This window comes from Chiloscyllium plagiosum, unplaced genomic scaffold (genome assembly GCF_037043375.1).
Source record: "Chiloscyllium plagiosum isolate Xiang-an unplaced genomic scaffold, Cpla_swu_hap1 HiC_scaffold_2, whole genome shotgun sequence".
NCBI lineage: Eukaryota > Metazoa > Chordata > Chondrichthyes > Orectolobiformes > Hemiscylliidae > Chiloscyllium > Chiloscyllium plagiosum.
This window is the reverse complement of record NW_028270140.1, coordinates 78,170,474-78,194,953: the sequence shown is the minus strand read 5'-3', so window position 1 is coordinate 78,194,953 and position 24,480 is coordinate 78,170,474. Positions and strand designations below refer to the sequence as shown.

The 24,480-nt window shown below is 46.7% G+C and overlaps 2 protein-coding genes across 5 annotated transcripts in view; both read left to right on the top strand.

Moving 5' to 3' along the window:
* anxa1a (annexin A1a) overlaps positions 1-6,525 on the top strand; it is a 37,156-nt gene extending 30,631 nt beyond the window's left edge. Inside the window, exons 12-13 of the mRNA XM_043712125.2 lie at positions 1,123-1,245; positions 6,303-6,525. Coding sequence (XP_043568060.1) covers positions 1,123-1,245; positions 6,303-6,362 — 183 coding nt within the window. The 3' untranslated portion in view covers positions 6,363-6,525. The remainder of the gene's footprint in view (positions 1-1,122; positions 1,246-6,302) is intronic.
* Positions 6,526-15,033: 8,508 nt separating this feature from the next.
* The window catches only part of slc33a2 (solute carrier family 33 member 2), a 160,972-nt gene continuing 151,525 nt past the window's right edge, over positions 15,034-24,480 (top strand). For 3 of the 4 annotated variants that reach the window (XM_043712148.2, XM_043712139.2, XM_087997940.1), the window contains exon 1: positions 15,034-15,279. The gene's annotated coding sequence lies outside the window, so the exon portion shown is untranslated. Of the gene's footprint in view, positions 15,292-24,480 lie in introns of all 4 variants that reach the window. The other variant, XM_087997932.1, reaches the window with a different exon arrangement.

The following is a 24,480-nucleotide window of genomic DNA, read 5'->3' as shown; positions in this document are numbered from 1 at the left end:
GATTGGAGGGAAATAACTTTTGAGCAGGAGGCATAGATTTAGTGACTAACCCATTTTTAAGTGGTAATGTAACATGACTACATATCCAGTCACCCAGGCTAATGTTATAGGTTGAAATGCCACCATGGCAGATGAGACAATTTTTTGAATTGCAAGCTGTTTAAAGCTGATCATGACCACAACCACTTTTAATAACAAACATCTAGTTTGTTGCCATTTTAGGGAAGGAAATCTGCCACCCTAGTCTGGCCTACATGTGACTTCAGATGCACAGCAATGTGGCGGACGATTAATTGCCCTCAAATGGCCTGAAGCAACCAGTTAATGAGCTATTTCTACCAATTACTGTATCCCATGGAAGAAAAATGTGGAAAACACTCTCCATTAGAATGTGGATATAGACTAGTATTGTTTTGTTTAAGGGAATGGATGAATGCTTGAGGGAATAAGAGCATAAATGTAAGTTAAATGGCCATAATCTGTGCTGCATCAAAGATGACCATCAAGGGAGATGGTTGCCGTAAGCAAGTGGACCAGACATCAACTGGTTGGTGAATTTATAATGTGAAATATGTACATAGGTCTAACCAGCTGCTTTGCCTCACTGCAGTGAACCACCTATTTGCTTGTGGTAGCCCACACACTTGTTAAACATGAGTTCATTTAACATAATCACCTATAGTGTGGTAAACAGTGGGAGGGAATTTTGAGAAGGAATAGAAAACATGGATGTGGGGGTGGGAATGAGAAAAATGGGATGCAATGGAAATTTAGGGAATTGGACATGGCAGTGGTAGAGATTGTGAAATGAGGGGGAATGGGAAATATAATATGGAGAAAGGATAGGAGTTTTGTGAAGGCGTGGGGAAATACATGCCAGTGGATTAGCCATGGAAATGCAGGGTTATAGGGATGGGGTGGTTTAGGGTGGGCTGCTCTTTAGAGGGTTGGTGTGGACTTGACAGACTGGCCTACTTTCACACTGTAGGGATTCAATAATTCTATTGTACTCTTACAATGTATGTTTTACTGAAACTACTGTTTTAAAATGTTTCCAGTCAGCTTTAGATGTGTCTATCTTTTGAAATGGGTTTGTTAAACCACTTTTTTATTTTTGAACAGGGCTATGGTACAAAAGATAAGGTATTGATCAGAATTATGATTTCCCGCTCTGAAGTGGATATGAAGGACATCAAAGCAGCATACAAAGCTAAATATGGAAAAACACTTTACAAAGCTATCAAGGTAAGTGTTGTGGACCAGATCAGGCAAGCCCTCTTAAAACACTTCAGGAAGGCAACCCAGGCTCTAACCTTGCTAGGTGTTTTAAGTAGGTGTAACATGGATATTCCAGGAGAGAATCAGCTAGTCAAACCACTTGTTTCATTTAGTAATTTTGTAAATCTTTTTTAAACAACAAAACAGAATACAGGATAGAATAGAAGTCATGAGTGTACCAGACTGGACCTGCTTCTGGGTCCAGATGCTCTTTTCATTACTCAGCAGAGCTGGGAGAACCCCTTTCATTGTACAAGTGGTTTTTTTTAAACTGAAGGGCCTGTGCCCGAAACGTCGAATCTCCTGTTCCCTGGATGCTGCCTGGCCTGCTGTGCTGTTCCAGCAATAAAGTTTCAACTTTTTTTTTAAACTTGAAAGCCTCTGAGGCAGTATCAGTTAACTTTTATCAAATTGTCCCTGAAACCCTTCAACCTCCAGACTTTTCAGCATCTATCATTTACAACCTCTCTGGGGGGAGAAGGAAACAAAGGACTGTGTAACCTTGTTAAAGGAACAGTTTAGTCACCGTAAGATTGCACTCACTAGTTGAATTTCTCAAAACTAATCCTGCTTTGATTTTGGATCTTGCCCTCCTGCACTGATCTTGTAGTTAAAATTTGCTCATTTTAATTTAGAAAGTAAGTTTTGACTATATTTCTAGAGATGTTTCTCAATCTAAATGGACAGCTGAAGCTTATTTCGAAAGTGAAACCAGGAATTTCTAAACTTGTTTGGCATTTATAGGGACATAACTCTAATCTAATTGAAAAAGAGAGACAAGCTTATTCCCAATGTTGTGGGCTTCCATGCCTAAAATTTAATTGGAATTATATCTTTAGAAATAGATTTTTCATTTGGTGAGAATGAAGAGTGATTATTCATTGTGCTGAACTTAACATTATGAACTAAAATGTTTTTCCCTGATGCAAAACACAATCTGTTCACTAGCATTTGGATTATGAACCACAAAAGCCAGTCGCAGGTGGGTGGGGGTGACCATGTTATCATTTTAAATTGAGCTTTTTGTCAGAATCCAATTTTCCCATTTGAAAAACAGTATTAAAAATGTTTTTCTTTAAGATCAATCCTGTGCACGAACAAGATTTGGTCAGTTTTTAATCTATCCCATGCTATAGCTCTGGTCTCAAGCTTTCCATTGCTTTTACTTTTGGTTACACTTTTTGGTCTGAAATAATCTTGTGAAATTTGACTCTTTTTAAACCAATAGAACAACTGAGCACCCCAATTCCAGCATTCTCAAATTTTGTGTTTTAGAACTTAGAACATTACAATGTAGGCCCTTTGGCCCTCCTGTTGTGCTGACCTGTGAAACCAATCTGAAGCCTACCTAATCTACGCAATATTCCATTTTCATCCATATGTCTATCCAATGACCATTTAAATGCCCTTAAATTTGGCCTTAAACCACAATTGCAGACAGGGTATGGAATGCACTCTTACTGAGTAAAGAAACCACCTCTGACATCTGTCCTATGTCTCTGACCCCTCAATTTAAAGCTATGTCCCCCTATGCTAGCCATCAGCATCGGAGGAAAAAAGCTCTCGCTGTCCACCTTATCTAACACTGATTACCTTGTATGTCTTAATTAAATCACCTCACAACTGCCTTCTCTTTAACGAAAACAGCCTCCTGTCCATCAGCCTTTCCTCACAAAACTTTCCCTCCACACCAGGCAACATCGTAGTAAATCGCCTTTGACCCCATTCCAAAGCTTCCATATCCTTTGTATAATGTAGTGACCAGAACTGTACGCAACACTCCAAGTGTGGCCTCACCAGAGTTTTGTACAGCTGCAGCATAACCTCATGCTTCCGAAACTCAATTCTTCTAATTAAAGCATCTTATGCCGCCCTAGCAACCCTATCAACCTGGGTGGCAACTTTCAGGGATTTATGTACATGGACACAGGTTGCTCTGCTCATCTACATACCAAGAATCTTACCATTGGCTCAGTACTCTGTATTCCTGTTGCTCCTTCCAAAGTGAATCACCTCACATTTTTTTGCTACATTAAGCTTCATTTGCCACTTTTCAGCTCAGCTCTGCAGTTTATCTATGTCCTGTTGTAACCTACAACATCCTTCATCACTATCCATGACTCCACTGACCTTAGTGTCATCCGCAAATTTACCAACACATCCTTCTATACCCTCATCCAGGCCACTTTTAAAAATGACATAGTAGTGGATCCAAAAAAGATCCTTGCTGTACACCACTATTTAAAAAAAGTCAGGATGAACATTTCCCATCAACCACCACCCTGGTTTTTCAGCTAACCAATCTCTGATCCAAACCACTAAATCACCCTCCATCTCATGCCTCCGTACTTTGAGCAATAGCCTACTGTGGGGAAACTTATCAAACGCCTTACTGAAATTCATGTACACCACATCAACCACTTTATCTTCATCCACCTGTTTGGTCACCTTCTCAAAGAACTTGAACTCAATAAGGTTTTGTCAGGCATGAACGATGCTTAACAAAACCATGTTGACTATCCCTAATCAACTTCTTCACTTCTAAATGATTAAATCCTATCTCTTATAAACTTTTCCAACAGTTCACACTTAACCAACGTAAGGCTCACTGGTCTATAATTACCAGAGTTGTTTCTACTTCCCTTGAATAAGGGAACAACATTTGCTTTCTTCCAGTCTTCTGGCACTTTTCCTGTAGACAATGATGACATAAAGATCAAAGCTAATGGCTCTGAAATCTCCTCCCTGGCTTCCCAGAGAATTCTAGCATAAATCCTATCTGGCTCAGGATTTATCTTTTTTTAATATACTTTTCAGAATTGCTAGCATTTCCTTGTGAACCTCAATCCCATCTCGTGTGGTGACCTGTATCTTAGTATTTTCTTCAACAACATTCTTTTTCTAGTATGAATACTGATGAAAAATATTCATCTAGTGCTCCTACCTCCCTCTGACTCCACACACAACTTCCCACTATTATCCTTGATTGGCCCTAATCTTACTCTAGTCATTCTCTTGTTCCTGGTATACCTGGAGAAAGCCTTAGAGTTTTCATTGATCTTATCCAACAACTACTTGTATTCCTTCCTGGATCCTCTTAGCCAGGAAAGACCTAAAGAGAGCTAACTTGTTGTTCTCAAGCACCCTAACTGAGCCTTCACATCTTATCCTAACATAAGCTGCCTTTCCTTAGATTAGATTAGGTTCCCTACAGTGTGGAAACAGGCCCTTCGGTCCAACAAGTCCACACCGACCGTCCGAAGAGCAACCCACCCATTCCCCTACATTTACCCATGACTAATCCCCCCCAACACGATGAACAATTTAGCATGGCCAATTCATCTTTGGACTGTGGGAAGAAACTCACACAGACACTGGGAGAATGTGCAAAACTCCACACAGACAGTTGCCCGAGCCAGGAATCAAACACTGGTCTCTGGCGCTATGAGGCAGCAGTGCTAACCACTTAGCCACCATGTTGAGATTCAACTTCTTTAGTAAACCTGTACAGCTCCTGTACTCAACAACTTCCTCCCTGCCTGACAGGTATGTACTATCAAAAACCTGCAGTAGCTGTTCTTGAATAATCTCCACATTTCAATTGTGCCCATCCCCTGCATTTTTCTTTGCCATGTTATGCATCCTTAGTCATGCCTAATCACATTGTAATTGCTTTTCCCCCAGCTATACCTCTTGCCCTGTGGTGTACACCTATCACTTTCCATCACAATTTAGTTATGTTTACTTTAGTGGTCACTAGCACCAAAGTGCTCACCTATCTCCAAATCTAACACCTGGCCAGGTTCATTATCTAGTACCCAAATCTAATGTGGCCTTAGCTCTTGTTGGCCTGTCTACATACTGTCAGGAAATTCTCCTGCACACATTGGACAAAAATTAACCCATCTAAAGTATGTGAACTATAGTATTTCCAGTCAATATTTGAAAGCTAGTCCCCCATAACAACTATCCTGTTATTCTTGCTCCTATTGAGAATCATCTTTGCTATCCTTTCCTCTACATCTCTGGAAATATTCCGAGGCCTTTAGAAAACTCCCAAAAGGGTAACCCCTTCTTTCCTGTTTCTAACTTCAGCCCATTCTACCTCAGTAGACGGGTCCTCCAATGTCCTTTCTGCCACCAGAATACTGTCCTTGATTAACAATAGCTGAAAAATGTGTTGCTGAAAAAGCACAGCAGGTCAGGCAGCATCCAAGGAGCAGGAGAATCTACGTTTCGGGCATAAGCCTTCTTCCCGAAACGTTGATTCTCCTGCTGCTTGGATGCTGCCTGACCTGTGCTTTTCCAGCAACACATTTTTCAGCTCTGACCTCCAGCATCTGCAGTCCTCACCTTCACTACTTGACTAACAATACCACACCACCACCACTTTTACTATCTTCCCGTTCTTACTGAAACATTTAAATTCTGGAACCTGCAATAACCATTCCTGTCCCTGCTCTACCAGTGTCTCCCAAATGGCCACAACATCGCAATTCCAGGTGCCAACTGATACTGCAAGTTCAACCACCTTTTTTCTGAATGCTCCTGGCATTGAAGTAGACACACTTCAAACCAACTTCTTGTTTGCTGGTGTCCTCTTGTGACCTTAACCTTATTTCTGACCTCACTACTCCATCTCCTGTATACTCTAACTACAATTTAGGTTCCTACCCCCTTGCTGAATTAGCTTAAACCCACCCAGAGAGTATTAGCAAACTTCCCTCCCAATTTGTACCCAAATTGTTACCCCTCTGGTTCAAGTGAAGACCATCCTGTTTGTAGAGGTCCCAGCTACCCAAGAAAGAGCCCCAATTATCCAAGGTGAATTCGAGTGAAACGTACTTGATTATTGATTCTTGTGCGCAAGCATTTCTGAAAAGAACCTGCTGGATTGTTTGTCTCACATTGGGGTGGGGGAGAAAAACGACCATTTCATTCCTGAAAGAGTTAGAAAAACGTAAACTGGAGTTCAATATATTGTGTGATGGTGCTAACTTTTGATTTTCTTTCTTTATACATAGGATGACACTAAGGCAGACTATGAGAAAATCCTGTTGGCTCTATGTGGAAGTGACGAGTGATTTTTTTTTTTTGGTTCATATGGACCAAATGTCTGTGGATGCTCATCTTTGTCATTTTCAGTAACCATGTAATGAAGCTGAATTGTAATACTGCTAAGTCAACATTTCAATGTCATGGTGTTGAATACCTTTAATGGTGCAAATAAAAAGTTCTGAATTGTCATTCACCTATCAAATGAAAATGTAATCATTGCTACCAAACAGGAGAAAATAATTTGAAATTACCTGCTGGCCTTCATTTTAAAGTACTGTAGTTGCCCTGACATCTCATCTTGCTAGCTTTTTCCAAGATAGCTGCTAGTTTTCCAATCTCAGGTCTTTAAACTGGCTGTAAAGTTTAATTTTTAGCATTTTACAAAGCTACCAAATTTTGACACTTCTATCAATTACCAAACCACTTCTGATCAGTTTCTTTGAATCCAGTGAATATTTAGCACAAGCGTTGCAAACTAATCTACCTATATCTTATGTAAATCTGTCCCTAATACTAATTTCACTTCACTCCACAACACCTAAGCAGCAATGAATGAATGGAGGGTTGGGTTGGAGAAACAATCCAATCCAGAAAAAAGTGTGATGGAGCAGACATCTTCACTCGCCACAATTCAGTTGGGTACGGGGAAGGACAGCTTCCCTGCCCAGAATTGTGCTGCACTTAACATAGAAAACAGGAGCAGGAATAGGCTATTCAGCCAGTTGAGCCTGCTCCACCATTTATGATCATTGCTGATCATTATCCTCAATACCGTCCCACTTTATCCCCGTAAGTATAATTCTTAAGGTTAGAGGGATGAAATGTTAACTTCAAAAGCATTTTAATGTTTTGGCCTCAACTGCTTTCTGTGGCAGGCAATTCCACAAGCTCTTCACTTCTGGGTGATGAGATTTTTCCTCATTGTCCTAAAATAGCCTGCCACATTACTTGACTGACTTCTGGATGCCCCTACTGGAGGGTATACACAATGTTCCCAATCTAGTCTTGTTAGAATTTTTAAAGACTTGAAATTCTGCTCTTTTCTACCCCTGCACCACCCCCCACCCCACCTCCTTCTGAACACCATCTTGATTGCACCCTCTGTAGCCAGAAAAAATATTTATCCTTTGGCAAAAGAAACAACTCTGCAATCCAGTGGCATCCTTTTTTTTAAAAAAAACCTCCTTTTTGTCTTTCTCTTCAATGGAATGAGTTGCTAGAGGAAGCGGTGGAAGCTAGTACAATTACAACATTTTCGAGGAGAAAGTGAGGACTGCAGATGCTGGAGATCAGAGCTGAAAATGTGTTGCTGGAAAAACTCATCAGGTCAGGCAGCATCCAAGGAGCAGGAGAATCGACGTTTCTGGCATAAGCCCTTTAGGAATGAGGAAAGTCCGGCCTATCACCCTCACCTTGACCTCCTTCCACCTATCGCATTTCCAACGCCCCTCCCCAAAGTCCCTCCTCCCTACCTTTTATCTTAGCCTGCTGGACTATGCCTGCCTCTTCATAGGGTATGTGGAACAGTCCAACTTCTGCAGCTACACTGGCACCACCCCCACCTTTTCCTCCGCTACATCGATGACTGTATCGGCACTGCCTCGTACTCCCACGAGGAGGATGAACAGTTCATCCACTTTACCAACACCTTCCACTCCGACCTAAAGTTCACCTGGACCATCTCAGACTCCCTTCCCTTCCTAGACCTTTCCATTTCTATCTTGGGCGACCGAATCAACACGGACACTTACTATAAACCAACCGAGGAGGACCAGTTCCAAAACCGTACAACCCAGATGGCCGCCTCCTTCAAAGACCGCAATTTCCCCCCAGATGTGGTCGATGATGCCCTCCACTGCATCTCCTCCACTTCCTGCTCCTCCACCCTTGAGCCCTGCCCCTCCAACCACCACCAGGACAGAACCCCACTGGTCCTCACCTACCACCCCACCAACCTCCATATACAGCATATCATCTGCCGTCATTTCCGCCACCTCCAAATGGATCCCATCATCAGGGATATATTTCCCTCCCCTCCCCTATCAGCGTTCTGAAAAGACCACTCCCTCCCTGACTCCCTTGTCAGGTCCACACCCCCCACCAACCGAATCTCCACTCCCGGCACCTTCCCCTGCAACCGCAAGAAATGCAAAACTTGCGCCCACACGTTCCCCCCTTACTTCCCTCCAAGGCCCCACGGGATACTTCCATATCTGTCACAAATTCACCTGCACCTCCCCACACATCATTTATCGCATCCGCTGCACCCGATGTGGCCTCCTCTATATTGGGGAGACAGGCCGCCTACTTGCGGAACGTTTCCGAGAACACCTCTGGGATACCCGGACCGACCAATCCAACCACCCCGTGGCTCAACACTTCAACTCCCCCTCCCACTCCACCAAGGACATGCAGGTCCTTGGACTCCTCCATCGCCAGACCATAGCAACACGGCGGTTGGAGGAAGAGCGCCTCACCTTCCGCCTAGGAACCCTCCAACTACAAGGGATGAACTCAGATTTCTCCAGTTTCCTCATTTCCCCTCCCCCCACCTTGTCTCCGTCAAATCCCTCGAACTCAGCACCGCCTTCCTAACCTGCAATATTCTTCCTGACCTCTCCGCCCCCACCCCACTCCGGCCTATCACCCTCACCTTGACCTCCTTCCACCTATCGCATTTCCAACGCCCCGCCCCCAAGTCCCTCCTCCCTACCTTTATCTTAGCCTGCTGGACACACTTTCCTCATTCCTGAAGAAGGGCTTATGCCCGAAACATCGATTCTCCTGTTCCTTGGATGCTGCCTGACCTGCTGCGCTTTTCCAGCAACGCATTTTCAGTAATTACAACATTTAAAAGGCATCTGGATAGGTACATGAATACGAAAGGCCTCGGGATATGGGACTAGATTAGATTAGGATATCTGGTTGGCATGGACAAGTTGTTTGCATGCTGTATACCTGACTGTATATTCAAGGCTGGAGCAGCATCAGTGGGGCAAAAGTATTGGCAGCACCGATTGGGAGTCCTGCCTGGAGTCAGGACTCTGTGTCAGCACGATGGCGGCAGCAATGGATTAAAATCGGAAGGGTTTTTCCTGACCATTTATGATGAATTCCAATTTCACTCTCAGCTGTGGCAGGTTTCAAACTTGGGATTCCAGACATTTCAAAGGTCTCTGGTTTCACAGTTTAGATTAGATTACTTACAGTATGGAAACAGGCCCTTCGGCCCAACAAGTCCACACCGACCCTCCAAAGCGCAACCCACCCATACCCCTACATCTACCCCTTACCTAACACTACGGGCAATTTAGCATAGCCAATTCACCTAACCTGCACATCTTTGGACTGTGGGAGGAAACCGGAGCACCCGGAGGAAACCCACGCAGACACGGGGAGAATGTGCAAACTCCACACAGTCAGTCGCCTGAGGTGGGAATTGAACCTGGGTCTCTGGCGCTGTGAGGCAGCAGTGCTAACCACTGTGCCACCGTGCCGCCCACCGGCACAGTTTAGCATAATATCACTAGGCCATTGCCTCTCCAGTTCCTCTGACTGTATGGGACCTAAACTGTCATCTTTCATTCATTCTTTTTTTTTTATTTTCACATGACTACAGAAAATTTTACAAGCTGGGAACAAAAACAATGTAAAAGCTTAGACAAGACTTGGGTTTCTTAATTTCAATATTTTATTTATGTATGCATGGGAGATGTTCATAGCCAAAAGTGGAATCTTTGACTAAAATAAGGTTTTTAAATTGTTCAAACAGAGAAATAGAATATAAATTCCTTTTGTAACATTTTAATTGTTTTTTTCTTAAACAGTATCTCTGTCCAACCTTAGTACAGGAATAGTCTCCTCTGCACTAACCAGCATTCCTGGTTAGAACAAAATTTCACTAACTACTTTTATAAACACTTTCCACTGAAGATGCATTGATGTAGTACATTATCAAACCCACAATCTCCCCTTCCTAGGTGAAGGGAGCAGGCAAACTCTAAATGCATTATTCCAGCCCACCCAACAAATGTGCAGTAAGTGTTAAATTGGCAATAAAATATTCAATCTGCATTTAATGAGAATAAAGCTGCACACTCAACCCAAAGAGGAAATTGTTAGAGCAAATTACTGCAGATGCTGGAATCTACTGAAAACAAAATGCTAGGGATCACAGCAGGTCAGGCTGCATCTGTGGAGAGAAAGCAAGCTAACATTGAGTCTAGATGGCTCTTCAGAGCTGACATGGAGAGAGCTGCATTTATGCAAATAATGGGGTGGCACAACAGTGTGATCAGATACCCCTTGTCCTCACTTTTCATTCCATCAGCCTCTGCATTCAAAGGATCATCTCTGCCATTTCAAACAATGTCAGCAGAGCACCACCAGCACCATGTCTTCGCCTCACTTTCCCCCGACTGCATTTCACAGGGATTATTCCCTCTGGGGCACCTTTAATCTATTCTTTGACCACCAACACCACTCCCCATTCCCACAGTACCTTCCCACAGAAGGTGCAACTGCCACTTCATCACTGCGCCTCTTTCTTCGCCGCATCCCCCCAACCATTCAAGGGTCAAAACTGTCTTTCTAGCTGAAGCAGTATTTCACCTGTACCGCCTCCAATCTTGCATATTGTTTGTTTGCTGCACCCAATGTGGCCTAGTCCACAGTAAAACAACCAAACACAGACTGGGTGACTGCTTTGCAGAACACCTCCAGTCCATGTGTAAGCATGACCCCAACCTTCCTGTAGCTGGTTATTTGAAGTGTCCTGCTCACATGCCCACTTGTCTGACCTTGGTATGCTGCAGTGCTCCAGTGAGTGACAGTATAAACTGGAGAAAAAACATCTCCTCTTCAGACTATGCACTTTCTACTTTCTGGATTTGAAGGTGTTGAACTCAATATTTTGAACCCATTCCCATTTCTTTCTTTTAGCGTTACTTGTTATATTCTCTGTTGTTATGTCCTCTTCCCCCACCCCAGTGGGACTGTCTGTTCCTTACAGTCTCACAGTAAGACACACCATTGTTCTGTCATTCTCAGGTCAGATGAAGTGATCAGCATATATCTTCCAGCACTTCACCTTTCCCACCCCATTATAGCAGAAACGCTGCCCCCCCTGGACTTCACCTTAGTTCTGAAGAGTCAGACTCAATGTTAGTTTCCTTTCTCTCCATGGATGCTGCCTGACCTGCTGTAATCTCTAGCATTTTTTTTGTTTTCAGAGGAAATAGTCAGACTGGATTATGAACTTCATTTCTTTCTCCCCCTCTTCCTTTTCTATGCACCCTGCTTCCTCCAATCACTCCTGTTGTAATAACTTAAACCATTAGCCCAATTGTAACACCACTCCAAACTCCTCCAAGGAAGATTTGGTCCTGCCTCTGCATTCTGTATGCATATTAGAAAATATTAAAACATTCAATGAAATCAAAATTGCTCCACCATTCAGTTGGTACAGGAAGTAGTTTGAACACAATGTGGAGATTGGAGTACAAAACCCAGATTGAGACTCCAATGTTCTCAAGTTTCCTGCATTGTGACACTTAGCTGCAAAAACATTTTTTTTGGGGGGAGCAAGAATCTGTATGACAATGTGGTATGTTCATCTACCCCTTTAAGAGTTGCAGGTATATCGTAATGAATTTTTGCCTATTGACAGAGGTGTCACAATAAAAACAGTTTTGCACTGATTTGCAATAAGAAAATAGTTGAATCAATCGTTTGGACTCCATTAGTCTTAATGTAGATTTTTCCCTCATGTCTAAGATATATTTTCTTCTCTGTCTATCACCTATCCTTTCAGGACTATTTAAAACTCCTTTTAATGCACCAGCCACAGCCTGTTTTGGTTAAAGGAGTATTCCCTATGTCCATTAAAACAAGTTGTTGTCCTTCGTTTTGGTGATTGTAATTTCAGCTCTGAACTCTGACAGATTTATGGATGACTCAGTTGTTTTACTGTTGTCACCTTTCAGTCTTTAGTATCTGTCTACTGTTTGTGCCTATTTGCTGCCACTTTGCCATCTGTGGGTTTTCCTATACAATATTTGTGTATTAGCCCATGTATTACATAGTGCAATCAGGTTTGTAAGATCTATCTTGGTTTATTTTTAACATTAACTACTTACAAGTTTGATATCAGAGTCTCATGGTATGGATTTTCTGCTTACCAATTTCTGGGACATGACACAATTGACTGACTCCATGACACAGCGACTGAAGGTCAGGTCATACATCATGACATCAAGTAACAAGTACAAGCCTGTGATCTGGAATCTAAGCCATAAACTTAACAAACTTAGTTTGTTTGAGTCACGAAACAAAGCCAATCGTTGATTCTGTAGATGTTTCCAGGCTGATTTGAGGGATGTTTCATGAGTCTGCAGTGAGACTATTTAAAATCTTGAACAAATAATTTCTGCCTTTTCCTCCAAAGCCAGCTGCCTGGTTTTGAACATCGGATACACTGCCTAAAACTTTTGGCCACAGTACAAGTAAATGAAGAATGGCGGTAGAAAGGGAGGGAACAAGAGACCTGGTCTTGCCGTTGCCCATTCGTGGTCTTTTTGATGCTTCGGAAAAACATTCCTTTTAAACAAAGGTTAGCATGCAATCATACAACCTCCACTTACAAAATTGCCAATTAACAAAGTTTATGCTCTGAATCATTTAAAGTGATGAAGTTATATGACTGGTGTAGTCTCCTTCTCATGTGGAATCTGTTGCCTGAGATGATTGAGTATAACGGCCTGATCTGTATCCATGTGAATAACGTGTCTGGATGTGCAGGTTACTTCCACATAACCTTATTCCTTTCCACTGGCTTTATAATTTGTAAAGATATGCAAATCTTCAGCCACCTTAAGCACTGCTTTTTGTCATGCAACATTTTATTGGTATTTTCAACTTTGTGATTTCAGCCTACTCAATAGTTACTTTTGCTATAACAATAAAACACATGCCGAGCAAATTCTGTAAACTTCAATACAACAAGGTCCTCCTGAGCGAGGCAGCCAAGAACCTGATGACCAATGTACTTGCTACTAATGGAGGGGGTAGCCATTGATCAAATGTTTTGACATTCTTACAGCAGTCAACATCTGCTGCTCCCACTGCCCTGGCCTTCGGTCTTATTAGTTCCAATGTTCTACATACGTGCAGAGTGATTTCTAAAAGATGAGTGATTCCTGAAAAGCTCCTTTTCACATGCTCTGCTAATCTATCCAAACCTTGTGTCCACTTCTCAACTTGCTTTTAAGACAAACCATCTAATTGAATAAAATATCCCAAGGTCTTTCACATGAGAATGATGAATACAATTTGCTGCCAAATTGTATAGCAGTAAGAATCAGGGTAGTCAACAGCTTAATCAAGAACGCAGCTTTTACAAAAGCAAACTAATGGGATAGATGCTGAGACATGAGGCAGAATTGCCAAAGCTTGGGGTGCTGAAGGTACAGCCATTGCAAGTGTAATGATGAAAACTTCTAAGGAAACTGATGACAATGTGAGTCAGAGCTTGGGGATAACACATGTGAACAGGGGCTTTAAAGTATTTAAAGGAAAGGGGCAGATGGAGTTTAATTTGGATAAGTGTGAAGCGTTGCATTTTGGTAAGCCAATAAGCTGGGGCTATTTTCCCTGAAGTGTCGGAGGCTGAGGGGTGATACTATAGAGGTTTATAAAATCATTAGGGGCATGGATAGGATATAAAGCTAAGATCTTTTTTTTTTCTCAGGAGTTCAAAACTAAAGGGCATAGGTTTAAGGTGAGAGGGGAAAGGTTTAAAAGGGACCTATGGGGCAACTTTTTCACACACAGTGGGGTGTGTATGGAAGTGGTGGAGGCTAGTACAATTACAACATTTACAAGGCATTTGGGTGGGTACATGAATAGGAAGGGCATGGAGAGATACGGGTGAAATGCTGGCAAATGGGACTAGATTAGGTTAGGATATCTGGTAAGGGGAATGGATCTGGGTGGGTTACTCTTTGGAGGATCGGTATGGACGCTTTGGGCCGAAGGGCCTGTTTCTACACTGTGGGAATTTTGTCATTTGCATTATTGTAGATCACTAGATCTAATAAACACAACTCTTGTTCGAGTTAACGGGACATGTGCAAACCACCATCCTGTTTACAGGGATGAAGCCACAGACTGGGAACATTTTGTGAACTGTTGGCGGCTCAGTGGTCAGCACTGCTGCCTCACAGTGTCAGGGACCTGGGTTCAATTTAACCTTTGCACAGCTGTCGGTGTGGAGTTTGGGCATTCTCCCTGTGGCTGCGCAGGTTAGGTGGATAGGCTATGCTAAATTGCCTAAGGTTCAAGGATGTGCAGGCACAGACTGATACAGTACAGAGGAACCTGTGCTGACACTGTCCGGGAGCAGTCTGGTACAGTAGAGTAGGCCATGGGAGATACGGATGGTGGGGGTCTGGGTGGGATGCTCTTCCGAGGGTCGGTGTAGACCCGAGGGGCCGAATGGCCTGCTTCCACACTGGAGTGATTCTATGAGAAGAAAACTGATAGTTAGAATTCATTGTGTTCACATCCTGCTATCCCGAACGAGCAGCGTCTAAACAGTGCGGAGTATTTTAGCAATTTTGTTATTGTACCAGCTGTGACCTCAAGGGGAGCTGGCAAACGGAAATACATTTAATTCAAAAAGCATTAGAAGGGCGGAAATTGAGGGTAGCATGATATGAGTGTGTCCAACAATCTGTTTCCATGTGGTAACTTGGTTCTGAAAATAGATGAACCCCCATCTTCGGGAGCGGATGCCCTGGCAAGGCTCTCACTTCCCGGTTTGCAGATCGACGACGCCCTTTTCACGCTGACCCAGAGGCTGGTTGGTTTCTTCACGAACACGCGTTACTTCAGCTGCTGCTGGTGGACGATTGTGAGAGTGGGAGAGGCCAGCACCCGGAAAAAGTGAGCCCAGAGGTCTCCGCACTGTATTAGACTGTCCCCGGACACTGTTAGCACAGGGTCCTCTGTACTGAATCAGACTTTGCCCGGACAGTGTCGGCACAGGGTCCTCAATACTGAATTAGTCTTTGCCCGGACAGTGTCAGCACAGGGTCCTCTATACTGCATTCGTCTGTGCCTGGATAGTGTCAGCACAGAGTCCACAGTACTGTACCAGACAGCTCCCGGACAGTGTCAGCACAGACTCCTCTATACTGTATCAGTCTAAGCCTGGACAGTGTCAGTACAGAGTCCTTTGTATTGTACCAGTCTGCTCCCGGACAGTGTCAGCACCAGGTCCTCTGTACTGTATCAGACTGTGCCCAGACAATGTCAGCATTGGATCCACTGTACTGTATCAGTCTGTGCCCGGACAGTGTCAGCACAGGGTCCTCTGTACTGTATCAGTCTGTGCGCAGACATGGCAGCACAGGGTCCTCTACTGTATCAGTCTGTGCCCAGACAGTGTCACCACAGGGTCCTCTGTACTGTAACAGTCTGTGCCCAGACATGGCAGCACAGGGTCCTCTGTACTGTATCAGTCTGTGCCCAGACATGGCAGCACAGGGTCCTCTGTACTGTATCAATCTGTGTCCGGACAGTGTCAGCACAAGGTCCTCTGTACTGTATCAGTCTGTGCCTGGACAGTGTCAGCACAGAGTCCTCTGTACTGTATCAGTCTGTGCCTGGACAGTCTCAGTACAGAGACCTCTGTACTGTATCAGACTGCTCCTGGAAAGTGTCAACACAGGGTCCTCTGTACTGTATCAGTCAGTGCCCAGACAGTGTCAACATAGGGTCCTCTGAACAGTATCAGACTGCTCCCGGACAGTGTCAGCACCGGGTCCTCTGTACTGTATCAGTCTGTGCCTGGACAGTGTTATCACAGGGTCCTCTGTACTGTATCAGTCTGTGCCTGGACAGTGTCAGCACAGAGTCCTCTGTACTGTATCAGTCTGTGCCCGGAGAGTATCAGCAAAGGGTCCTCTGTACAGCAACAGTCTGTGCCTGGATAGTGTCAGCCCAGGGTCCTCTGTACTGCATCAGTCTGTGTCCGGACAGTGTCAACACAGGGTCCTCTGTACTGTATCAGTCTGTGCCCAGACAGTGTCAGCACAGAGTCCTCTGTACTGTATCAGTCTTTGCCCGGACAGTGTCAGCACAGAGTCCTCTGTACTGTATCAGACTGTGCCCGGACAGTGTCAGCCCAGGGTCCTCTGTACTGTATCCGACTGTGCCCAGACAATGTCAGCATTGGATCCACTGTACTGTATCAGTCTGTGCCCGGACAGTGTCAGCACAGGGTCCTCTGTACTGTATCAGTCTGTGCGCAGACATGGCAGCACAGGGTCCTCTACTGTATCAGTCTGTGCCCAGACAGTGTCACCACAGGGTCCTCTGTACTGTAACAGTCTGTGCCCAGACATGGCAGCACAGGGTCCTCTGTACTCTATCAGTCTGTCCCCATAAAGTGTCAGCACAGGGTCCTCTGTACTGTATCAGTCTGTGCCCAGACATGGCAGCACAGGGTCCTCTGTACTGTATCAATCTGTGTCCGGACAGTGTCAGCACAAGGTCCTCTGTACTGTGTCAGTCTGCTACCAGACAGTGTCAACACATGGTCCGATGTACTGTATCAGTCTGTGCCTGGACAGTCTCAGTACAGAGACCTCTGTACTGTATCAGACTGCTCCTGGAAAGTGTCAACACAGGGTCCTCTGTACTGTATCAGTCTGTGCCCGGACAGTGTCAGCACAGAGTCATTTGTACTGTATCAGTCTGTGCCCGAACAGTGTCAGCACATGGTCCTATGTACAGTATCAGACTGCTCCCGGACTGTGTCAGCACAGGGTCCTCTGTACTGTATCAGGCTGTGCTCGGACAGTGTCAGCACAGGGTCCTCTGTACTGTATCAGGCTGTGCTCGGACAGTGTCAGCACAGGGTCCTCTGTACTGTATCAGTCTGTGCCTGGACAGTGTCAGCATCGAGTCCTCTGCACTGTACCAGTCTTTGCCCGGACAGTGTCAGCACAGAATCCTCTGTACTGTATCATTCTGTGCCTGGACAGTGTCAGCACAGCGTCCTCTGTACTGTATCAGACTGCTCCCAGACGGTGTCGGCACAGGGTCATGTGTACTGTATCAGTCTATGCCTGGACAGTGTCAGCACAGGGTCCTGTGTATCGCAACAGTCTCTGCCTGGACAGTGTCCGCACAGGGTCCTCTGTACTGTACCAGACTGCTCCTGGACAGTGTCAGCACATGGTCCACTGTACTGTACCAGTCTGTGTCCAGACAGTGTCAGCACAGGGTCCTCTCTACTGAATCAGTCTGTGTCTGGACAGTGTCAGGACTGGATCCTATGTACAGTATCAACTGCTCCCGGACAGTGTCAGCACAGGGTCCTCTGTACTGTATCAGTCTGTGCATGGACAGTGTCAGCACAGACTCCTCTGTACTGTATCAGTCTGTGCCCGGACAATGTCAGCACAGGGTCCACTGTACTGTATCAGTCTGTGCCCGGACAGTGTCAGCACAGCGTCCTTTGTACTGTATCAGACAGCTCCTGGACAGTGTCAGCACAGGGTCCTGTACTGTATCAGACCGCTCCCGGACAGTGTTAGCATAGGGTCTTCTCTACTGCATCTGACCGTGTCCGGACAGTGTCAGCACAGTGTCCTCTGTACTGTATCAGTCTGTGCCTGGACAGTGTCAGGACATGGTCCTGTGTACTGTATCAGTCTGTGCCCGGACAATGTCAGCACACGGTCCACTGTCCTGTATCAGTCTATGCCCGGAGAATGTCAGCACAGGGTCCTCTGTACTGTATCAGTCTGTGCCCGGACAGTGTCAGCACTGGGTCCTCTGTATTGCAACAGTCTGTGCCTGGACAGTGTCAGCACAGGGTCCTCTGTACTGTACCAGACTGCTCCTGGACAGTGTCAGCACATGGTGTTATGTACTGTATCTATCTGTGCCCGGACAGTCTCAGTACAGAGACCTCTGTACTGTATCAGACTGCTCCTGGAAAGTGTCAACACAGTGTCCTCTTTACTGTATCTGTCTGTGCCTGGACAGTGTCAGCACAGAGTCCTTTGTACTGTACCAGACTGCTCCCAGACAGTATCAGCATATGGTCCTCTGTACTGTATTAGTCTGTGCCCGAACAGTGTCAGCACAGAGTCCTTTGTGTGTATCAGACTGCTCCCATACAGTGTCAGCATATAGTCCTTTGTACTGTATCAGTCTGTGCCTGGACAGTGTCAGCAAAGAGTCCTCTGGACAGCATCAGTCTGTGCCCAGACATTATCAGCACGGGGTCCTCTGTACTGTATCGGAATCCTCCCGGACAGTGTCAGCACAGGGTCGTGTGTACTGTAACAGTATGTGCCCGGACAGTGTCAGCACAGAGTCCTCTGTCCTGTATCAGTCTGTGCCCGGACCATGTCAGCACCAGGTCCTCTGAACAATATCAGTCTGTGCCCGGACAGTGTTAGCACATAGTCCTTTGTACTGTATCAGTCTGTGCCCGGACAATGTCAGCACAGGGTCCTCTGTACTGTATCAGACTGCTCCCGGACGGTGTCAGCACAGGGTCCTCTGTACTGTATCAGTCTGTGCATGGACAGTGTCAGCACATGGTCCTGTGTACTGTATCAGTCTGTGCCCGGAAAGTGTCAGCACATGGTCCTGTGTACTGTATCAGTCTGTGCCCGGACAATGTCAGCACAGGGTCCTCTGTACTGTATCAGACTGTGCCCGGACAGTGTCAGCACAGGGTCCTCTGTACTGTATCAGACTGCTCCCGGGCAGTGTCAGCACAGGGTCCTCTGTACTGTATCAGACTGCTCCCGGGCAGTGTCAGCACAGGGTCTTCTGTATTATATCAGTCTGTGCCCGGACCGTGTCAGCACATGTTCCTGTGTACGGTATCTGTCTGTGTCCGTACAGTGACAACGCAGGGAGCTCTGTACTGTATCAGTCTGTGCCCGGACAGTGTCAGCACATGGTCCTCTGTACTGTATCAGTCTGTGCCTGGACAGTGTCAGCACATGGTCCTCTGTACTGGACCAGACTGCCCCTGGACAGTGTCAGCACATGGTGTTATGTACTGTATCTTTCTGTGCCCAGACAGTGTCAGCACAGAGTCCTTTGTGTTGTACCAGACTGCTCCCAGACAGTGTCAGCATATGGTCCTCTGTACTGTATCAGGCTGTGCCCGGACAGTGACAGCACAGAGTCCTTTGTACTGTACCAGACTGCTCCTGGACAGTGTCAGCACAGGGTCCTATGTACAGTATCAGACTGCTCCTGGACTGTGTCAGCACAGGGTCCTCTGTACTGTATTAGTTTCTGTCTGGACAGTGTTAACACAGTGTCCTCTGTACTGTATCAGTCTGTGCCTGGACAGTGTCAGCACAGAGTCCTTTGTGCTGTACTAGACTGCTCCCAGACAGTGTCAGCACATGATCCTCTGTACTGTATCAGACTGCTCCCGGACAGTGTCAGCACAGTGTCCTCTGTACTGTATCAGTCTTAGCCTGGACAGTGTCAGCACAGGGTCCTCTGTACTGTATCATTCTGTGCCTGGACAGTGTCAGCACAGCGTCCTCTGTACTGTATCAGACTGCTCCCGGACAGTGTCGGCACAGGGTCGTGTGTATCGCAACAGTCTCTGCCCGGACAGTGTCCGCACAGGGTCCTCTGTATTGTACCAGACTGCTCCTGGACAGTGTCAGCACATGGTCCACTGTATTGTACCAGTCTGTGCCCAGTCAGTGTCAGCACAGGGTCCTCTCTCCTGAATCAGTCTGTGTCTGGACAGTGTCAGGACAGGATCCTATGTACAGTATCCGACTGCTCCCGGACAGTGTCAGCACAGGATCCTCTGTACTGTATCAGTCTGTGCATGGACAGTGTCAGCACAGACTCCTCTGTACTGTATCAATCTGTGCCCGGACAATGTCAGCACACGGTCCACTGTCCTGTATCAGTCTGTGCCCGGAGAATGTCAGCACAGGTTCCTCTGTACTGTATCAGTCTGTGCCCGGACAGTGTCAGCACAGAGTCCTTTGTGCTGTACTAGACTGCTCCCAGACAGTATCAGCATATGGTCCTCTGTACTGTATCAGTCTGTGCCCGAACAGTGTCAGCACATGGTCCTGTGTACTGTATCAGTCTGTGCCCGGAAAGTGTCAGCACATGGTCCTTTGTACTGTATCAGTCTGTGCCCGGACAATGTCAGCACAGGGTCCTCTGTGCTGTATCAGTCTGTGCCCGGACAGTGTCAGCACAGGGTCCTCTGTACTGTATCAGACTGCTCCCGGACAGTGTCAGCACAGGGTTCTCTGTACTGTATCAGGCTGTGCTCGGACAGTGTCAGCACAGGGTCCTCTGTACTGTATCAGTCTGTGCCTGGACAGTGTCAGCATCGCGTCCTCTGCACTGTACCAGTTTTTGCCCGGACAGTGTCAGCACTGGGTCCTCTGTATTGCAACAGTCTGTGCCTGGACAGTGTGAGCACAGGGTCCTCTGTACTGGACCAGACTGCTCCTGGACAGTGTCAGCACATGGTGTTATGTACTGTATCTTTCTGTGCCCAGACAGTCTCAGTACAGAGACCTCTGTACTGTATCAGACTGCTCCTGGAAAGTGTCAACACAAGGTCCTCTTTACTGTATCAGTCTGTGCCCGGACAGTGTCAGCACAGAGTCCTTTGTACTGTACCAGACTGCTCCTGGACAGTGTCAGGACAGGGTCCTATGTACAGTATCAGACTGCTCCCGGACTGTGTCAGCACAGGGTCCTCTGTACTGTATCAGTCTGTGCCTGGACAGTGTCAGCACAGAGTCCTTTGTGCTGTACTAGACTGCTCCCAGACAGTGTCAGCACATGGTCCTCTGTACTGTATCAGACTGCTCCCGGACAGTGTCAGGACAGTGTCCTCTGTACTGTATCAGTCTTAGCCTGGACAGTGTCAGCATCGCGTCCTCTGCACTGTACCAGTCTTTGCCCAGACAGTGTCAGCACAGGGTCCTCTGTACTGTATCATTCTGTGCCTTGACAGTGTCAGCACAGGGTCCTCTGTACTGTAGCAGACTGCTCCCGGACAGTGTCGGCACAGGGTCGTGTGTATCGCAACAGTCTCTGCCCGGACAATGTCCGCACAGGGTCCTCTGTATTGTACCAGACTGCTCCTGGACAGTGTCAGCACATGGTCCACTGTATTGTACCAGTCTGTGCCCAGTCAGTGTCAGCACAGGGTCCTCTCTACTGAATCAGTCTGTGTCTGGACAGTGTCAGGACAGGATCCTATGTACAGTATCCGACTGCTCCCGGACAGTGTCAGCACAGGGTCCTCTGTACTGTATCAATCTGTGCCCGGACAATGTCAGCACACGGTCCACTGTCCTGTATCAGTCTGTGCCCGGACAGTGTCAGCACTGTGTCCTCTGTATTGCAACAGTCTGTGCCTGGACAGTGTCAGCACAGGATCCTCTGTACTGTACCAGACTGCTCCTGGACAGTGTCAGCACATGGTGCTATGTACTGTATCTATCTGTGCCCGGACAGTCTCAGTACAGAGACCTCTGTATTGTATCAGACTGCTCCTGGAAAGTGTCAACACAGTGTCCACTGTACTGTATCTGTCTGTGCCTGGACAGTGTCAGCACAGAGTCCTTTGTACTGTACCAGACTGCTCCCAGACAGTATCAGCATATGGTCCTCTGTATTGTATCAGTCTGTGCCCGGACAATGTCAGCACAGGGTCCTCTGTGCTGTATCAGTCTGTGCCCGGACAGTGTCAGCACAGGGTCCTCTGTACTGTATCAGACTGCTCCCGGACAGTGTCAGCACAGGGTTCTCTGTACTGTATCAGGCTGTATTCGGACAGTGTCAGCACAGGGTCCTCTGTACTGTATCAGTCTGTGCCTGGACAGTGTCAGCACAGGGTCCTCTGTACTGTACCAGTTTTTGCCCGGACAGTGTCAGCACTGGGTCCTCTGTATTGCAGCAGTCTGTGCCTGGACAGTGTGAGCACAGGGTCCTCTGTACTGGACCAGACTGCTCCTGGACAGTGTCAGCACATGGTGTTATGTACTGTATCTTTCTGTGCCCAGACAGTCTCAGTACAGAGACCTCTGTACTGTATCAGACTGCTCCTGGAAAGTGTCAACACAAGGTCCTCTTTACTGTATCTGTTCGTGCCTGGACAGTGTCAGCACAGAGTCCTTTGTGTTGTACCAGACTGCTCCCAGACAGTGTCAGCATATGGTCCTCTGTACTGTATCAGTCTGTGCCCGGACAGTGTCAGCACAGAGTCCTTTGTACTGTACCAGACTGCTCCTGGACAGTGTCAGCACAGGGTCCTATGTACAGTATCAGACTGCTCCCGGACTGTGTCAGCACAGGGTCCTCTGTACTGTATCAGTCTGTGCCTGGACAGTGTCAGCACAGAGTCCTTTGTGCTGTACTAGACTGCTCCCAGACAGTGTCAGCACATGGTCCTCTGTACTGTATCAGACTGCTCCCGGACAGTGTCAGCACAGTGTCCTCTGTACTGTATCAGTCTTAGCCTGGACAGTGTCAGCATCGCGTCCTCTGCACTGTACCAGTCTTTGCCCAGACAGTGTCAGCACAGGGTCCTCTGTACTGTATCATTCTGTGCCTGGACAGTGTCAGCACAGCGTCCTCTGTACTGTATCAGACTGCTCCCGGACAGTGTCGGCACAGGGTCGTGTGTATCGCAACAGTCTCTGTACCAGACAGTGTCCGCACAGGGTCCTCTGTATTGTACCAGACTGCTCCTGGACAGTGTCAGCACATGGTCCACTGTATTGTACCAGTCTGTGCCCAGTCAGTGTCAGCACAGGGTCCTCTCTACTGAATCAGTCTGTGTCTGGACAGTGTCAGGACAGGATCCTATGTACAGTATCCGACTGCTCCCGGACAGTGTCAGCACAGGGTCCTCTGTACTGTATCAGTCTGTGCCTGAACAGTGTCAGGACATGGTCCTGTGTACTGTATCAGTCTGTGCCCGGACAATGTCAGCACACGGTCCACTGTCCTGTATCAGTCTATGCCCGGAGAATGTCAGCACAGCTTCCTCTGTACTGTATCAGTCTGTGCCCGGACAGTGTCAGCACTGGGTCCTCTGTATTGCAACAGTCTGTGCCTGGACAGTGTCAGCACAGGATCCTCTGTACTGTACCAGACTGCTCCTGGACAGTGTCAGCACATGGTGCTATGTACTGTATCTATCTGTGCCCGGACAGTCTCAGTACAGAGACCTCTGTACTGTATCAGACTGCTCCTGGAAAGTGTCAACACAGTGTCCTCTTTACTGTATCTGTCTGTGCCTGGACAGTGTCAGCACAGAGTCCTTTGTACTGTACCAGACTGCTCCCAGACAGTATCAGCATATGGTCCTCTGTACTGTATCAGTCTGTGCCCGAACAGTGTCAGCACAGAGTCCTTTGTGTGTATCAGACTGCTCCCATACAGTGTCAGCATATGGTCCTTTGTACTGTATCAGTCTGTGCCTGGACAGTGTCAGCAAAGAGTCCTCTGGACAGCATCAGTCTGTGCCCAGACATTATCAGCACGGGGTCCACTGTACTATATCGGAATCCTCCCGGACAGTGTCAGCACAGGGTCGTGTGTACTGTAACAGTATGTGCCCGGACAGTGTCAGCACAGAGTCCTCTGTCCTGTATCAGTCTGTGCCCGGACCATGTCAGCACCAGGTCCTCTGTACAATATCAGTCTGTGCCTGGACAGTGTCAGCACATGGTCCTCTGTACTGGACCAGACTGCTCCTGGACAGTGTCAGCACATGGTGTTATGTACTGTATCTTTCTGTGCCCAGACAGTCTCAGTACAGAGACCTCTGTACTGTATCAGACTGCTCCTGGAAAGTGTCAACACAAGGTCCTCTTTACTGTATCTGTTCGTGCCTGGACAGTGTCAGCACAGAGTCCTTTGTGTTGTACCAGACTGCTCCCAGACAGTGTCAGCATATGGTCCTCTGTACTGTATCAGTCTGTGCCCGGACAGTGTCAGCACAGAGTCCTTTGTACTGTACCAGACTGCTCCTGGACAGTGTCAGCACAGGGTCCTATGTACAGTATCAGACTGCTCCCGGACTGTGTCAGCACAGGGTCC